At 38.5% G+C, this 16675-nt stretch overlaps 9 protein-coding genes across 9 annotated transcripts; 3 read left to right on the forward strand and 6 right to left on the reverse strand.

The window, feature by feature from the left end:
• Positions 1-439: 439 nt before the first annotated feature.
• On the forward strand, positions 440-3538 carry GDH2 (glutamate dehydrogenase (NAD(+)); the record flags this gene model as incomplete). Its single annotated transcript, XM_453440.1, has 1 exon — positions 440-3538. One exon carries the CDS (start codon positions 440-442, stop codon positions 3536-3538), a length of 3099 nt encoding a protein of 1032 aa, XP_453440.1.
• Positions 3539-3905: 367 nt separating this feature from the next.
• RRI1 (COP9 signalosome catalytic subunit RRI1) lies at positions 3906-5027 on the forward strand (the record flags this gene model as incomplete). The annotated part of the gene is made up of 1 exon (XM_453441.1): positions 3906-5027. One exon carries the CDS (start codon positions 3906-3908, stop codon positions 5025-5027), a length of 1122 nt encoding a protein of 373 aa, XP_453441.1.
• SWT21 (Swt21p) lies at positions 5011-6246 on the reverse strand (the record flags this gene model as incomplete). The annotated part of the gene is made up of 1 exon (XM_453442.1): positions 5011-6246. The coding sequence occupies one exon, from the start codon at positions 6244-6246 to the stop codon at positions 5011-5013; it is 1236 nt and encodes a 411-aa protein (XP_453442.1).
• Positions 6247-6519: 273 nt separating this feature from the next.
• Positions 6520-7110, forward strand: TIM22 (translocation channel protein TIM22; the record flags this gene model as incomplete). Its single annotated transcript, XM_453443.1, has 1 exon — positions 6520-7110. One exon carries the CDS (start codon positions 6520-6522, stop codon positions 7108-7110), a length of 591 nt encoding a protein of 196 aa, XP_453443.1.
• Positions 7111-7236: 126 nt separating this feature from the next.
• On the reverse strand, positions 7237-8001 carry KAR1 (Kar1p; the record flags this gene model as incomplete). Its single annotated transcript, XM_453444.1, has 1 exon — positions 7237-8001. The coding sequence occupies one exon, from the start codon at positions 7999-8001 to the stop codon at positions 7237-7239; it is 765 nt and encodes a 254-aa protein (XP_453444.1).
• A 488-nt stretch (positions 8002-8489) lies between these two features.
• Positions 8490-10106, reverse strand: SRP1 (karyopherin alpha; the record flags this gene model as incomplete). The annotated part of the gene is made up of 1 exon (XM_453445.1): positions 8490-10106. One exon carries the CDS (start codon positions 10104-10106, stop codon positions 8490-8492), a length of 1617 nt encoding a protein of 538 aa, XP_453445.1.
• Positions 10107-11682: 1576 nt separating this feature from the next.
• KLLA0_D08624g (uncharacterized protein) lies at positions 11683-12198 on the reverse strand (the record flags this gene model as incomplete). Its single annotated transcript, XM_453447.1, has 1 exon — positions 11683-12198. The coding sequence occupies one exon, from the start codon at positions 12196-12198 to the stop codon at positions 11683-11685; it is 516 nt and encodes a 171-aa protein (XP_453447.1).
• Positions 12199-13215: 1017 nt separating this feature from the next.
• Positions 13216-14076, reverse strand: KLLA0_D08646g (uncharacterized protein; the record flags this gene model as incomplete). The annotated part of the gene is made up of 1 exon (XM_453448.1): positions 13216-14076. The coding sequence occupies one exon, from the start codon at positions 14074-14076 to the stop codon at positions 13216-13218; it is 861 nt and encodes a 286-aa protein (XP_453448.1).
• A 1295-nt stretch (positions 14077-15371) lies between these two features.
• DUG3 (glutamine amidotransferase subunit DUG3) lies at positions 15372-16466 on the reverse strand (the record flags this gene model as incomplete). Its single annotated transcript, XM_453449.1, has 1 exon — positions 15372-16466. The coding sequence occupies one exon, from the start codon at positions 16464-16466 to the stop codon at positions 15372-15374; it is 1095 nt and encodes a 364-aa protein (XP_453449.1).
• Positions 16467-16675: the final 209 nt, after the last annotated feature.

Consider the following 16675-nt stretch of genomic DNA (forward strand, 5'->3'; position numbering starts at 1 on the left):
GGCTTTCAAATTTCTTTCTTTTCTTCACTTTTTCTCTGTTGTCATGGTTTGTTTATTAGGCCTCCTGTCTATAAGATAGATTAAAGGTCAAAAATTGAAAAAAGTACAGACAGCCTGACTCCACTATAACGCCGCGCGGATCCATTTGTTTATAGACGCCTGACCCTCTTATATTCGGAAGCAAATAATGGTAGGCTTTGAATAGGAAGAACGTTCGAGTATTTTCAATTTCAGTTTTTCCTATTTCTATTTTCAAATGTTATATAAAGCGTCAATCATTTCTACTTCTTATGATTCAGATTCATATCTTATCCCTTATTTTGCTAGTACAACTCATTTTATCATATAGAATATAAACACCAAACTACATATACAGAGTGGGAAACTTATTTCAATAAGATCAGTAAGTCCCCACAGAAAATATACAAAGATTATCACAATGTTAAAAACTCCACTCCCAGATATTTCTACACTTTCTATTTCGTCTATTGCAGACTACTATAATTTCGAATTCCCGGGCAAAAGTGCTCAAAAGGAACAAGTTGTTGATCTCTTAGATCAACAAGGTTTTATCCCAGATACCCTCTTGGAAAATGAAGTAGACTGGTTCTACGAAGGTTTGGGTATCGATGATTATTTCTTCTCGAAAGAAGTACCAGAAACCATAGCTAACGTTATTTCCACCCTTTATGCTTCCAAGGTGGAATCGTTTGCTCAAAACCATCAAAAATTGCAGGTGGAAAAGGCAATCATTAACGATTCCCATGCAATGTTTTTGGATACAAACCACCACCTAGATACTGAAATCGATTCCAAATTTCTAGATAGTGAGGAGCATCACTACCGTTTAATTTCGTTCTTGGCAGAAAACTCTTTGAAGCTATCGTTTGTGTATCAGAATGAATACCCAACTGGGAACGCTTCTTCCATAGAATTGACCGATGAACAATTAACTTCGGGTGATATTGATAGCATCAGTGATGTTACCATGATTACAATGACTTCTCAAGAAAATAAGAAATTATACGGTCAATTGATCCATCATGTATCCCAACGTGAGGGTCCAGTGATCAAGACGTTTAATTCTGTCGCCAATGCCAATGAGGTCAGAATGTGCATCGCATTCAAAAGATCCTCCACCAAAGGTTACTACTCTGCTCTTTCGAGCTTATTGAATTATTACCAACTAAAACACTCTAAGCTTTATGTGGATACTTTTGCCAACGACGTTTCTATTATTTCCATTTACTTAGATAAGTCCCAACAAGATCATGACATCTTGAAAGAATTGGGATTGTCGTTGTTACAAGTGGAAAGAGAAGCCTCTTTATTATATGCAATTCCTCAAAACTCGTTCAAAGACTTGTATCAATCCAGACAATTCTCTCCACAAGAATCCATCTATGCGCATATCGGTTCCATCTTCATCAACCATTTCATTAACCGTCTTGGTTCCAGTTACGATTCTTTAATCAGGCAATTAAACGTAAAACCAGATGATACTTTGTTGAACGAACTCTTAGCTAATTTGAAGCGTAAGTTGAGAACTGAAACTTACACTCAACAAATGATCATACACGTCCTTCACAAGTACAAGGAAATTGTATCAAAGTTATACAAATCGTTTGCTCAAGTCCATTATCCTACAAAGACTTCTGCTACTGGGTCTGGTAACCAAAAATTGCAAATGACTTTGTCATATCAACGTCTATCTCAATTAGAACCATTCCAAAGTGAGGAAGAATTCAACTTGTATTTGAACAAGGTCTTCCCCAACGATTCTCCAGACCTATTGATCTTGAGAACCTTAAACTTGTTCAACAAGTCTATCTTGAAGACTAATTTCTTCATCACCAGAAAAGTGGCCATTTCTTTCAAGTTGGACCCTGCTTTAATTTTACCAAAGAGTGAATACCCAGAAACTCCATACGGTATCTTCTTTGTCGTCGGCAACACGTTCAAGGCTTTCCATATCAGATTCAGAGACATCTCCCGTGGTGGTATTAGAATCGTAGTTTCAAGATCCCAAGATGTTTATGACAAAAACTCCAAGAGTGTTATCGATGAGAATTACGGTTTGGCTTCAACACAACAGAAGAAGAACAAGGATATTCCAGAAGGTGGGTCCAAGGGTGTTATTCTGTTGAATCCAGGTTTGACTTCTTCAAAGGATACTTTCAACGCCTTCTCTCAATATGTGGATTCTGTCATCGACATCTTAATCAAGGATCCATTAAAGGAAAACTATGTGGATTTATATGGCAAAGAAGAAATTTTATTCTTTGGTCCTGACGAAGGTACTGCAGGTTTCACCAATTGGGCTACTTTGCACGCTAAGAGACGTGGTTGCCCATGGTGGAAGTCCTTCTTGACTGGTAAGACCAGTTCCTTAGGTGGTATTCCACACGATGAATATGGTATGACCTCTTTAAGTGTCAGATCTTATGTCAATGCTCTAGCAGATCACGCAGGCTTCCAAAATGAAAAGACTTACAAGTTCCAAACCGGTGGTCCAGATGGTGATTTGGGTTCCAATGAAATTTTACTATCCACTGAGAATGAAGCATACGTGGGGTTGGTTGACGGTTCTGGTGTCTTGTGTGATCCAGAAGGATTAGACAAACATGAGTTGATTAACTTGGCCAAGCAAAGAGTCATGGTTTCAAGTTACGACAAATCTAAACTTTCCAAGAAAGGTTTCTTTGTCTCTGTCGATGATATCGACGTCATGCTACCTAATGGTGTCCTTGTCGCAAATGGTACTACTTTCCGTAACACTTTCCATTATGAAGTTTTCAAGTTTGTTAACCATATTGACCTATTTGTGCCATGTGGTGGTAGACCAAATTCCATTGATTTGAACAACTTGCACTATTTCATCAACAAAGAAAACAATAAGAGTAAGATTCCATACATTGTTGAAGGTGCGAACTTATTCATTTCTCAACCAGCCAAGTTGGAATTGGAAAGACATGGTGCTATTTTGATTAAGGATGCCTCTGCTAATAAGGGTGGTGTTACGTCGTCATCTATGGAAGTTTTGGCTGCTTTATCGTTGAACGACGAAGATTTCGTCGGCAAATTTGTCAGTACTGATGGTAAGACTAATACTGAACTGTATAAATCTTATGTGAAACAAATTCAAGAAAAGATTCAGTTCAATGCTAGACAAGAATTTGGTCAATTATGGAAATTAAACAAAGCTACTGGTTTACCAATGTCTCATTTATCCAATGTGATCTCGGAAACCATCAACAAATTGAATGATGATTTAATTGAATCAGATGAATTATGGTCTAACGATTTGAAGTTGAGAAACTATTTGCTATTAAACAAGATCATTCCTAAGTTGTTAACCGACGTTGCTGGGCCAGAGCAAATTTTGAAACAAATTCCAGACTCCTATTTAAAGGCTTTGTTATCCAGTTATTTGTCCAGTCACTTCGTCTATGAGTTTGGTACTGATGTCAATATGGGTAAATTCTTGGAATACATTGGTAACCTTAAGAGAGAAGCAAGCGATTTGGAAATCGTTTGATCAGAAACTTGCATTGAAACTCTTTTGTATTTGAAAAAGGGGGAAGTAAAATTCCAAATGTATATATATTGTGTACGGATGTGATGTAAACACAGCAAGATGCAATACTTATTTAGTAAGGTAGTGTACTTAATCACTTACTATTTTAATGAATTCCTATCTGTAATGACAAATCTTATCAATTATGCGCTCTTTCTAGTACGAACATTTTGTGAAATTTAAGATTCTATTTTACTTCGAATTGTAAAGGCAAGTAGAAAGTAAACTTCTCGTGGAAGAATTAACAACAGTGGTTTACTAAGTATCATTTTTCATCAAGAGTGTCTGGCCGCTTGCCTGCTACACCTTAGAAGACTGGGAATGAGGAATGAGCTCCATAAAATTTCATGAGAAATCCTTGAAAGAAGTCACTCGATGGATTCAAGCTAACGAAGACATCAATACAGAAACTTCACTTTCCAGTTCTAGTGATTCAAGCACGACGATTCCTGTAATAGACCACCTACCAGCAAGAATCCCGTATGCTACCGATTTGAAACGAAATCCGTGTCACTTTCAGAAATGCCTTATATCAAGACTTGCTACTACAAAGATGTTATCTCATGCGGTTGATGGTGGAGATATTGAAGTTATGGGGATGCTAGTAGGATACACTAGCAATGATATGATAGTTGTCAAGGATTGCTATTCTTTACCTGTTCAAGGAACTGAAACAAGGGTTAATGCGCATATGGAATCATATGAATATATGGTCCAGTATTTAGACGCATTTGTCACAAAAGAAGATAAGATAGTGGGCTGGTACCACTCTCATCCAGGATATGGTTGTTGGTTGAGCAATATCGACATCCAAACACAGTCTTTAAATCAAAATTACCAAGACCCGTACCTTGCCATAGTGGTCGATCCCAAGAAGTCTTTATCCGGAAACACTTTGGACATTGGAGCATTTAGGACACTGCCGTCTAAAGATAACAACGAGCATGTTGATTATTATCCACTTAACATTCAATTATATCAAAACTCACTTGATGTTAACATTTCAAAATTAAAATTGAAATTCAAGGTAGATCCAGCAATTCAGAACAATCCTAACGAACCGGAACTAATGAAAGAGCTACATGAATGTGTAGAGAATTGGTTTCATGCCAAAAAAGTGATGAAGTCAACTGTAGGATTCAATGCTATCGGATCCACCGTGGTTAATGAAACTGAGATAGGAAATGAAGATTTTACACACGAGAGGTCCAATTCAATCTCCTCGACCTCTTCCTTAACCACAAGGCATACTACTGATGTAGAAATGGATGATCAAGAGAGTGCTCAAAGTAGTCTTGATATACCGGCCAATGTGATACCTGGCATGCAGTTTCAGGAGGCAGAGATAAAGCATGAATACGAACTGAAGAAGAAGAAACTACTCTTATTGAAGGTTAAGCAATATCAAAAGTTAAGGACCTACAGACAACTATTTAATGCATCCGAATAAGCTTCACAGATGTTTTTAATGTCATACCCTCATCATCTGCAAATTTATCAGTCGAGGTTGAAATAGCGAGGGTGTTTGGATCAACAGGATTCGTTGCAATGCAATTCACCCTTACATTCTCATCTGAAATAAGAATGTTATTCGTTGGCTTTATTCCAGTACCAGCGGTTTGAAGTGGGTCCAACCCACCAAATTCAATGCAATCTTTGTCCCAGCATGCAACCTGACCATCGTACGATCCAATTAACAAACCTTTGGCACTGTTCAAGGATGCCTTGAATTTCTGCTTACCAATTTTGAATGGAAGTTCCAGTATATTAATTCTAGATTTTAACATTCGTGTATCAATAACATCGATTTCTCTTGCATTACGTTTAATACAGTACAAATAATGTCCGTTATCCGACTTAATGACTTGGTAGATTCCATTTGACCACGAGTCCAATGAATCACGCTCACTTATTAGTTCAGATTTAGTACTTCTAGTATCAATTCGTAGCACTTCTGTTTTATAAGTACCAGCAAACCTGACATTGTCATGTACCTCGTTATATTCATCAAAGCATGATACGATAGCCTTCTGTGATGACTTCCCGCATGATTGTTTTGTCCACTGATGTTGCCATATCGGTTTATGTCGGTTGTAATCATACATAGTTATCCTGTTTCTAACAGATCCAGTCATGAAATGCATAGTGTCTTGAAGTATTGTCATTGAATAAGCCGTTTCAAAGGCTTCATTTTCTTCGTTAACAGTAGAGTAATGGTATAAACTTGTTTCATTGATGCTGTCCGATCGTAATGAGTACAATTTTATGGGCAGATCTCTTGAAGAACAAAGTATAGTTTGATATGCTGAATCCTCTTCATACAGTGAGTATCTAGGGTGGACGACAGAGGAAATAATGGAACCATTCACAAACCATCGTGTGAAAGGAACCCAATGATCTACAAGTGGATCTTCTGGTATAAGATACTGTCGTATTCCAAAATCATCAAAAACGCCGCAAATAGAAGTACCATCATGAGACCAAGTCAGCTGAGAACAAATCACAGGACAATACCGCTCAACGCTATGGAAATACGAACGATGCAGCTTTGGAAATTCGTAATTCTTTGCATATGCTGAAAATTTTCGAGATAATTCTTCTTCGAGAGACCATAATGAATTACAATTTGTCCCATAGTAGCAGTCTAATGTGCTGGCTATCGTTTGCATTATCAAAAGGTCTCATATTCCGCATACAGTTGCTTAAAATGCTGCCTTCTGTGCATGCGATGAGGCATTCTGTCAATATTGACATATTGACAGAGTTGAAGCTTATTCTTATCGAAAGAAAAAAAGCTTTGGAATAGCTAATATCAAAAGCTCATCGAAAATAATATTGAAATAAATATATACATCGTTGAACAGAGTAGTAAAAGGACACCGTGAAGTATTGGATAGTTGTGGAAGATTAGCTACTGTTGAAGTAAGAAACGTTAAAATAAAATGGTGTATCGTGGGTTTGGTTTAGACCAAGTTTCTCCACCAGAGAATAAACCATTTGATCAACTTTCGCCTGAAGAACAAGGTGAAAAAGGTGCCCAAATGATGGTGGAGTTTATGACTTCTTGTCCTGGAAAAGCTGCCATCAGTGGTGTTACTGGTTTTGCATTAGGTGGTGTTTTCGGTTTATTTATGGCATCGATGGCGTATGACACACCTCTACATACGCCAGCTCCAACCAATGCTCCAGGTTTACCAAATAAAGTGAAAGAGCTTGCAGATCTACCGTTGAAACAGCAGATAAAGATCCAGTTTAGTGATATGGGAAAAAGATCCTACTCCAGTGCAAAGAATTTCGGTTACATCGGTATGATTTATTCAGGTGTCGAATGTGTGGTGGAATCGTTAAGGGCAAAGAACGATATATATAACGGTGTAGCTGCAGGTTGTTTGACAGGCGGTGGCTTGGCATACAAGAGTGGACCTCAGGCAGCATTAGTGGGTTGTGCGGGTTTTGCTGCCTTCTCTACGGCCATTGATTTATACATGAGAAACGAGAATAAGAAACCACCCAAGGATGACTTCGATGAATGATCAGTTTATATTTTTGAAACTCTAAGCATTAAGCGTCCGTTCTTTGTACATTAGATAGACTCCAGGTCATGATATCTATGAACTTTACATGTAAATACGTGCATTTATATATCAATTCAGTCTTTATCATAGGTAATGATACACCCATACATTGCAAAGTACGAGAATAATGATACAACTTAACCATATCACTGGTTCATAGGTCATTGATTTGCCAATTAAAGTTTCTTTGTCCTGCAAAATATCGATCAACCGATCTAGCTTGGCACTAGTGTCCTTCAATTGGGATTCCAATGTAGTTATTTCACTAGATTGAAACACTTTGCGGGAAATTTTTCTTTGACTTTCAAAAGACGGTGCTTCTAATACCCTCTTGGCCTTATTCACAGGCTCTGCTTTAGTCTGTCGTACCTTTGCGTTCGATATTATAGTATTCCATCTGGATTCGAGGTCACGACCAACTTCCATTTTTTGCTGAGGGTCAAGATAAGGTAAGGGCAATGGATCACCAAGCTTCTCTTTCAGTTGTCTTCGTTTTGGAAATGTATTTGACTTCTTTGGGGTATTATGCTGGGACAGTTGTACAATGCTTTGTTTAGATCGCAGCTTCGGCATAAACTGTGGGTTAACTTCATCATCAAACGTTTCGCTGGAGCTTACAGACCCCGGAGTAGTAACATTACTCGATGATTTGTACTTCACAGTATCTTCCTCCTCAGAAATATTTAAAGGCCCGCATATATCTTGCAAAACACTTGTGCTATTGTTCGAAACAACTGATACCTCATCTTTAATCTTCGCGTCAAACATTTTGTTGATCCGTTTTATTCGTGAGTCACTAATCTTTCTCTGGGGAGACCGCAGATTGAGAAATTCAGGCATTGAACTCATATTATCGCATCAGCGTAATATTCAACTCCGAGCTTTGAAGTAGCACATATGCATTGGATATTTCCTTTTCGTGTGATTATAGGCGATGTTTCACCGAGGAAATTTCGATTGTGTATTTTTAAAGGTTTACAAAAATCCAAACCTTTAAATGTTGATATTATGCATCGGAACATGTAGAGGTAACACCGAAAGTGATATGCACCTAACTGGTCACCTAATTTCTATGACAGAGAGAAGGTCCATGATACTGTTTTTTGAGCACAGTTTTTACTTTTATCGTGGTTCAAAACTGCAAATAAGACTTGGGCCCTTTAATGACATAGAATTCTGTTTCACAATGAAGGGAGAAGTGTAGATTAATAATACTATAGATAGATTACATTAATGCAAAAATTATATGATATTTAACAGGCGCGTAGTATTCATTTATTGTCTAGAATAAAAAAAGCAAATGTAATTACATGACACACGCACAGCTAGAGTTGGTTTTAATTGAAGTTGAATTGCTGGTTGACATTTGATCCAAATCCAAAAGTGTTACCAGCTGTTTGTGGAGCCATAGATTCATCAACAACATCATCTTCATCACTAAAGTACTTTTCAATGATCTTGAAGGCCTTTTCGTAAATTTTTTCGTTAGCATTAGACTGTAAATTGAAGATCTTTTCCATACCACCAGCTTTCTCAATGAAATCAGCATTTTCGTTCACGGCAATACCTCTGACTTCTCTATCCATTTCACCCATCTTCAAAATATTTTCTATAGCATCTAGTGTAACCTCTATGATTCTGTTATCAGCAATCTCTAATAGATCGCACAATGGTTTTATACAGCCTTGACTGACCAAATATCTGATAATTTCTGGCTTGTGTAACCCACCAGAAGAGGCATTCGAGATGGCCCAACATGCTTCTTTCTTTGTCTTATATTCTGCAGTTTCCAACAATCTGATTAATGGTGGAATTAAGTTAGCATCAATAACGGCTTGAATCTGTTCCGTATTACCAGCGGTTATATTAGAGATGGTCCAACAAGCTTCCTTTCTTATGGATTCCTTTGGAGAAGCCAATAGATTTCTTAGAGCTGCCAAGGCTCCACAGTTGATAACGATCTGAGTTTGCAAATCGTTACCTGTGACAATGTTACCTACAGCTCTTAGAGCAGGGGTTTGCACTAACGTAGATTGGTGGGATAGTAGTTCTACAAGTCTCTTTGGGATTCTAGCATCTACTACCGCTTGGATCGAATTAACCGGGCCATCGGAAAGATATGAGATAGCCCAACAAGCATCGACTAACGTTTCAGTATCCATGGAGTAGATTAGCTTAGACAAAGTTGGCAAAGCTTGAGACACGATAGACCAATCTGGTTGAGGTTTCTTACCACGACACAAGTTAGATAAAGTCCACGTAGCTGTTCTAATCAAGGAAGTCTTGTTCAATTCGAACAAATATAGAATTGGTTGCATGGCACCACATTGCAAAACGTAGTCTCTATAATCGGTGGAATCACCAGCAACGTTACCCAAGGCCCAAATAGCTTGTTCCTTCACTTCAACCGAGTTTGAATATAATAATTGAATGAATAATGGCACAGCACCCGCATCTACGACGACTCTAGTCTGCTCAGAAGTACCAGAAGCAATGTTCGTCAACGCCCAAGCAGCTTCCAATTGCAACATCTCAGGTTGATTTTCGCTCATGAATTGGACCAAGGTTGGCACTACGCCAGTACTGATAACCAAATCGATAGGTGGTCTGTGTTCTCTAGACAAGACTTGTCTAAACTTGACCGTCACAGCCAACTGTTGTTGTAGATCGTTAGAATGGATTTGTTCCAACATAGCAGGCAACTCCTGTTGTAATTGTCTGTAGAAAGAGGAGTCCTGATCGTCATCATCATCATTTTCATCATCAGAATCGTTACCAACAGGCGCATTGAAATTTCTTCTTTTTGCTAATGCCTCATCCCTCTTGACTTTTCTCAACTCGACTTGTTGAACGTCTCTACGACGACGTAATTCATCAGCAGAGAATCTACCCTTATTCTTGAAGTTTGTCCTCCTGTATTCAGGAACAAACTTGCTGGAAGTGTCACCGTCCATCTTTCACTTATAAAATAATAAAACGGATACCTGCTATCTGATCCTTCGTGCTAGCCGCGAACCAAAGAAAATTCAGAGAAGTAAAAAAAAAGATTGTAACTAATTCCTTTCTACCAAACTCACAATCACAATTGATCGTCCCGTCTTTTCAAGTAGATATTTTTGCAAATGGGTTCCAAATCAAACAAAAATAAAGAGAAGTTGGATTTAAAGAAGAAATTATCAGTCGCAAAATCAATCTCTAACAATCACAAATAGCGTTTCCCCTTGAGTAAATGAAAATCTGATTCGTTTCTTTGTATTGCTTGACAGAAAAATATATCGGAAGCCAAGAGCACCGTATTGTTTTATATATGTAACAGTGTAATTGAAGTAGAATGCAAACCAATCTTTTATTCAATCCCATATAATATCCATCTTGATTAAAATCCTTCTTTTTTGGCCATCCAAAAAATTCGAATTTTTTTTTTTGGTTGAAATTTCTTTGCCAGATAGTCGTGATGTACGGAGTTGTCACGTGACATACCAACCTCGTGTAAGAAAACGACAAAGGTTCTAACATCAAAAGACAGGAAAAGATGGGCAGGGTCAATTTGACACACTTTTCAACACATATTAAGAGATGTATATACGTATACATAATATATTTGGGATGGTTGGTAATATAAATATATCACCGGGGATTCCTTGTTTTCGTTCCTCATTCATTCTCATGATACACACACACTAAAGTATACATGAGGGTAAGTTGATGAGAGTAGAAGCGAAAGAATTGTGATACAATCAACTAGCATAAGTTCCTTTTTCTATTTCCCCCTTTAGTAAGCATCAAAAATACATTCACTGGGTATTGGAGATGGATGGAATGATTTGAGGGAGAGAAAAAGGAATGGACAAAACCGCTCAGTTGATGTTTTATTGACATGTTCTCTCTAGCAGCATTTTGAAAATGTCCCTCACAAATAAATGAGTGCTCGAATGAACAGGCGGGAAAGATTCAGAATTCAACGCCAAGAAAGAAACACGGTTCACCTACTGCACTCCATTCCTTTTTGTTATATATATACTCCAAATATCGACGATTATGAATTTTCACAACACACACACTGCTGTACGGTTCATAAACGTCAATTTTTTTTCATTCATGAAATGGAATAATTTTCAAATTAGGACACAGATAGATGAGATTGAGTAGTATATACTGTGTTAATTTAACACAATACACTTACACTCAAAACAAAAAATTTGTTAGCACGCGACACGACACACGACACACATTCACGACACGCAGCAACGACATAGGTAAGGTAGTAGAATAATATAGGTAATTCATGGAATCAAACAACCAAGTAAAAAAAAAACGAAATAAAAAAGAACAATCAAATCATTTCCTATGCATCCAGTGTTGGATGTAAGCGAACAGGGTTGACGAAGATTGATAAAAGTGAGGTGAAAGAAAATCCTTAAGTTTTTGTGATATAGTTTGATAGCAACGACAGTTAACGAAAATAAAAGAAGAGGGCCAACTTTTCGAGTATCTTTTTTCTTGGCATTTCGTTAACAATTGGAAGTTGACTTATAACAAGTAGGCAGCGATACCAGCAACCAAGAAAGAGCTGGAAAATTTAACCAAGTCAGCATCGTTAGCAGTTTCAGCTTCCCTGTTGTTAGTCTTATCGAATCTACCGTATCTGTGAGTACCGGTAGATGTAGGGGAAGAAGAAGGAGCTGTCTTGTTGAATCTACCGTATCTATGAGTACCAGTAGATGTAGGGGAAGAAGATGGAGCTGTCTTGTTGAATCTACCGTATCTGTGAGTACCAGTAGATGTAGGGGAAGAAGATGGAGCTGTCTTGTTGAATCTACCGTATCTATGAGTACCAGTAGATGTAGGGGAAGAAGAAGGAGCTGTCTTGTTGAATCTACCGTATCTGTGGGTACCAGTAGACGTAGGGGTAGAAGAAGGAGAAGTCTTGTCGAATCTACCGTATCTATGAGTGTTGGTGGTTGTAGTGGTAGTTTCACTGTTCTCTTGCTGAGCAGCAACAACAGAAACGGCAAAGAAAGCAGCAACAACGGAAGTTAACTTCATACTGAGTGTGAGACAGAACAGAAGCGAATTTTTGCGAATTAAAAAAACCAAAAAGGGCTTTTCTAGGTCGTTGGCTGGTGTGTTAGTGTGCGCGGTGTGAGGATATCGAAAAGAACTATTTAAAAGAATTAGATAAGTTATATCAAAGTATCAAAAACAACAACTAAATTGACTTAAAAGAAGTGATTAAAAGGAAAGAATAATGAATATGGTATATATTGAAAATCCATCAATAAAAAAGAAGTTTCTTGTTTCTCTATATATAATAACAAAGGGGAGACAGAGCCGGATTTCTTAGAGGAGAAACATGGAATTCGTTTTCCCTCTCAAAAGTTACGTAGTGACGGCAGGTGGTGAGCTAGAAATTATCTTAGAAAGAAAATTCAAAAAGACCGCAAACTTGCCTAGACAGTGGGGTAGCTCTCGAGCTATTTTTTTTTTCTTTGTTGCGGATTACCCGAAATGGTATACGTAGGTCACGTGCACATGACCATGTCTCTTGGCCAGCATATATTTTCAAATCAGGGTAAACCCCATGAGGGTTTGCAGTCGGTGATAATATGTCCATTGGGATAAAAGCATATTAAATTATATTTCCGATTGGTCATGTGAACAGGGGGAATGGTGTTGCCCTTTCGTGGGTTTCACCGTACAACCAGATAAATGTTGAAGGGTAGGTAGAGTAATATGTTGAGATACTTTTGTTTTTGTTTAGTATATAGTACGAGTCGTATTGGTGGTATCAATATTAATATGGGGAAGTAGTAGTATTAGGAATTACTATAGGTATTATTATTAGTATTATTATTAATATTATAGATTAGAGAGTTAAGGCCATCAAAGAATTGACATGAGCTTCGAGACAAAAAAAAAAAGGGAAGAAGAGGATAAAAAAATTAATAATTAGATGATCGTCATGAATGTTTTGATATTACGTTAGAAATGTGTGAGAGCAGATGCATCTCGTCTCGGTACAACCGGGTAATTGGAATTCGGTTCCAGGACATTCATGTCTTTTTAAACTGTAGTTGGAGGAACTTGATTTTGAGGCTCATAGGTGCTGTTTGTAGCAGTTTCTGGGAGACCTTCTTCATGTTTAAAGTCCTCTTGGGCAACAAAGTTGTTGAAGATGAAGGTACCAGATAAGAAAGTCCATGGGTTCAATTCCACAGCGTTCGTCTTCAACCAGCCGGAGGAACCGTAATGAGACAAGACTGGACGCAAGACGTTAAAAATGTAGATAATGAAAGAGACCACGAAGAATAACCAGGCAAACGCGGCAAAAGCAGCAGCAGCTTTACCAGCTTTACAACTAACGGACCAATCGTCCGATGAACTACTAGTCCAGAAAAATGAGCCATAATTGCAGGAATGGCTGAAATTATCAGCAAGCACGACAAATGCACAGAACCACATCAACACAAAGAAAGCTTCCAAGCCGAAAAACACAGAAACTGGCACGGCAGATCTCGCAGAAGCTGATGCAAATCCCCAGAAAATGCCCCCAGCAAGGAAATAGACAAAAGTCATAACGGATACCGCAAGACCAAAGTTCGTCTTGCTGTCACCCCAACTAGCCTTAGCAATACTAGTAGCAGTCAAGGAGAGAACTAAACTGGTAAACATGGATTGCAACCCACGGACAATATTGTGGAACAAGCTGCTCGTGTATGGGAAATAAGACTTTGAGGATGGAGTCTCCTGAATCACTGGCTCGGACATTGGTTGTACATCAACTGGCTGACTTGCTGGCACGGTGGTATCTGGAACAGTAGCTGGTGCAGGCGCAGCAACGACAGGCTCGTCGGTTAATGGAACAGCGACAACAGGCTCAGTATCTGGCTGCGTCTCAGGAGCGGCTCTTTCAATGTTTGACATTTCTGTTTTTAACTTTTAGATAAGGTTGACTTGATATTTGGATCATTATTTATGTTGAAAACCTTTAACTTTTCGTTTCCCAAGCGAATTATAGCTTATGAATTGAAATGAAACAATTTTAATGATCTGATTTTTAGTAAAAGGACTTAGAACTCTTACTTAAAAACAAAATAATCCTAAAATATTCTAAGGGTCCAGTATACAGCAAAACAAAACCCCGAAAAAAAAAAAGAGTCCAAGAAAAAAAATATCTGATCAAATAATGTGAAAATAAGGTAAGGGAAAAGGGATGTTTGAAGGGCTTTATATCCCTATTTCCATAAGACTAGAAAAACCCTTGTTTATATAACAATGAAGGGGATTACTCTCACTCTCATTTAAATATAAATTGACGATAGAACAGGACCATCAAAATTAATGTTTATTAATTATCCGTAGAAGGGTCCCGCGGAAATACCACCCCTCCCCTCCCTACGACTTCTCTTTGGCAGGCGCTCATAAAGTGATGTTTAAAGGTTTGAGCTGTTCTCATATTAATATAGTGATCCCTTTTTTCCTCATATCAGTCACACACGTCAGTAGCCAACAGCCTGCTCTGAATTCCTAAATTTCATAAATAGCATCACATCAGTTGCTACTTTTCCAGCAAGTTCCATTCCATGGTGGATCTGTAGGAATTATAAGCGCTAGTATCTAAATGAGAGTGGTGGACAGAGATGTTTATTCACTCTATTCCGTTAATTTGCAGCAGTACCGCGATGAGAATAAAGCGCCAAGGAAAAACGAGACAATGACTTCTATTCCATTCTAGACCCATCAACCACCAACAGAAAAAAAGCTGAGAAGTCAACACCTCTGTCGGCCGAAATATTTCAATATTGTAGGCTGTTTGTTGAATTGAGGGGTGCCTATGCAATATGCTGTTACGTAATTGTTTTCTGGTGAAAAATACCTTGTTGAAGACGCCCTTCTCGATGGGTTCTCAGATGAATATATGTGTCTTTCAGCTTCTTTTATTCCTTTTTCCCTTCCCAATTTTTTCCCCGTTCTAATTCCCCTGCCAGCGCAGACAAAGCCGTACGTAAGAACTTATGGAAAGATCCACGAAATAATTATAACATCAGAACGGTGAGTAGTAATCTATAGTTCCGGCGGTTGCACGTCTTCTCTACGACTTTTTCACGTTGTACTGTGTTCATGACCCAGCTAGGCCGAAAATAATGTTACTAAACGTTATTACATTACATATAAATATTGTAGTAGAAGTAGCAGTAGTGAATTAAGAGAATTTAGTATCACGTGATGTACACTCTCCGGTCTCTTTCTAAAGGAGGGACTTTTGGGTCCACTGGACTTGAGACAGGAACGGATCCCATGAGGCCCTTGCTCTCGGCCAATGTAGAGCTTCTGGCGTATAGTGGGTCTGCTTGGTAGTATTCGTCTATAACTGGGTGAAGAAGCACGGTTTGGTTTCTTATAGTTAATATGCTATTTGTTGGGACGGCTGTCCAGTCCCCACGTTCAAATGTTAAAGGTTCGCTCGCCACCATTATCACGTCCTGGTTACGGTCTAACCTTTCCATTCTGTATTCTCCAGGTCCAGATTCAACGAAACTGGACCCACAACTGAAATGTAGTGAAGGTGCCTCGTCCGTGCTCGAAGTGATGTACCGTGAGATCACAACGCAGTCGCCGTCTGTTACTGCAAAATTGAGCAATGATGGTTCAAAAGTGTCGCTTGAGTCTGCAGCCTCTTGGGTCCATTGCTTCAATAAATCAATAGTCTTCAACAAGGCTTCTCTTATTATCACGTGATTCGATGATCTACCTGAAGATCTTTTAGTACCGCCGGATCTCTTGGCTTTCACCCTCTGTTGCTCAGAGGCTGGATCGTATCCCATACGTTCTAAGGTATCCAACAACAATGCAAATGCACACTCCGAATCGGTGCTTCCCTGAATCATTAATAAGTATTTATCGCCTATGTGGTTCAACAGTTTCCTCTTAAAGCGATGGAAGTTTCCAATCCCACCGTTATGCATGAAAGTTAGGTTATGGTACGTGAAAGGATGACAGTTGGTTTCACTTAATGTACCGTATGTGCTTGCACGGACATGTGCTAGCACTAGACGCGATTTGGTTTTCTCGGCAAGCGTCTCGAGATTCTGGTTATTCCAAGCAGGAGTTATGGCCTTGAAAAGACAAGGTCCGTCTAGCTCTGGATCCTCAGAGTAGTATGCCACACCGAAACCATCACCATTTATAGGTCTTGTTCTATCGATTCGAAGCCGTGAGTCAAAAGATTGCTTGATAATGGAGTGTTCTGGTCTGGTTAATAAATGTGACAATTTTATGGGCTCTTTGCCCTTGTATATAAGGAAACGACACATCGATGTATTTCACAAAAATATGGTATTTTTGCTTGTTGTTTAGGCTTTAAGATACTTGGACTGTTTGATGGAAAGTTAGGAAGGTGGAGTTGATATCCTCCCTTTAAAACTTTGGTGTTTCTAATCTCCTTATATATGCTGCCTCTGAAATAAGAGATTTGTGAAACTTTACATAGTTACGCACTAAACTTTTCTTTTTCTCACGTGAT

Source organism: Kluyveromyces lactis (assembly GCF_000002515.2).
Source record: "Kluyveromyces lactis strain NRRL Y-1140 chromosome D complete sequence".
Classification (NCBI taxonomy): Eukaryota; Fungi; Ascomycota; class Saccharomycetes; order Saccharomycetales; family Saccharomycetaceae; genus Kluyveromyces; species Kluyveromyces lactis.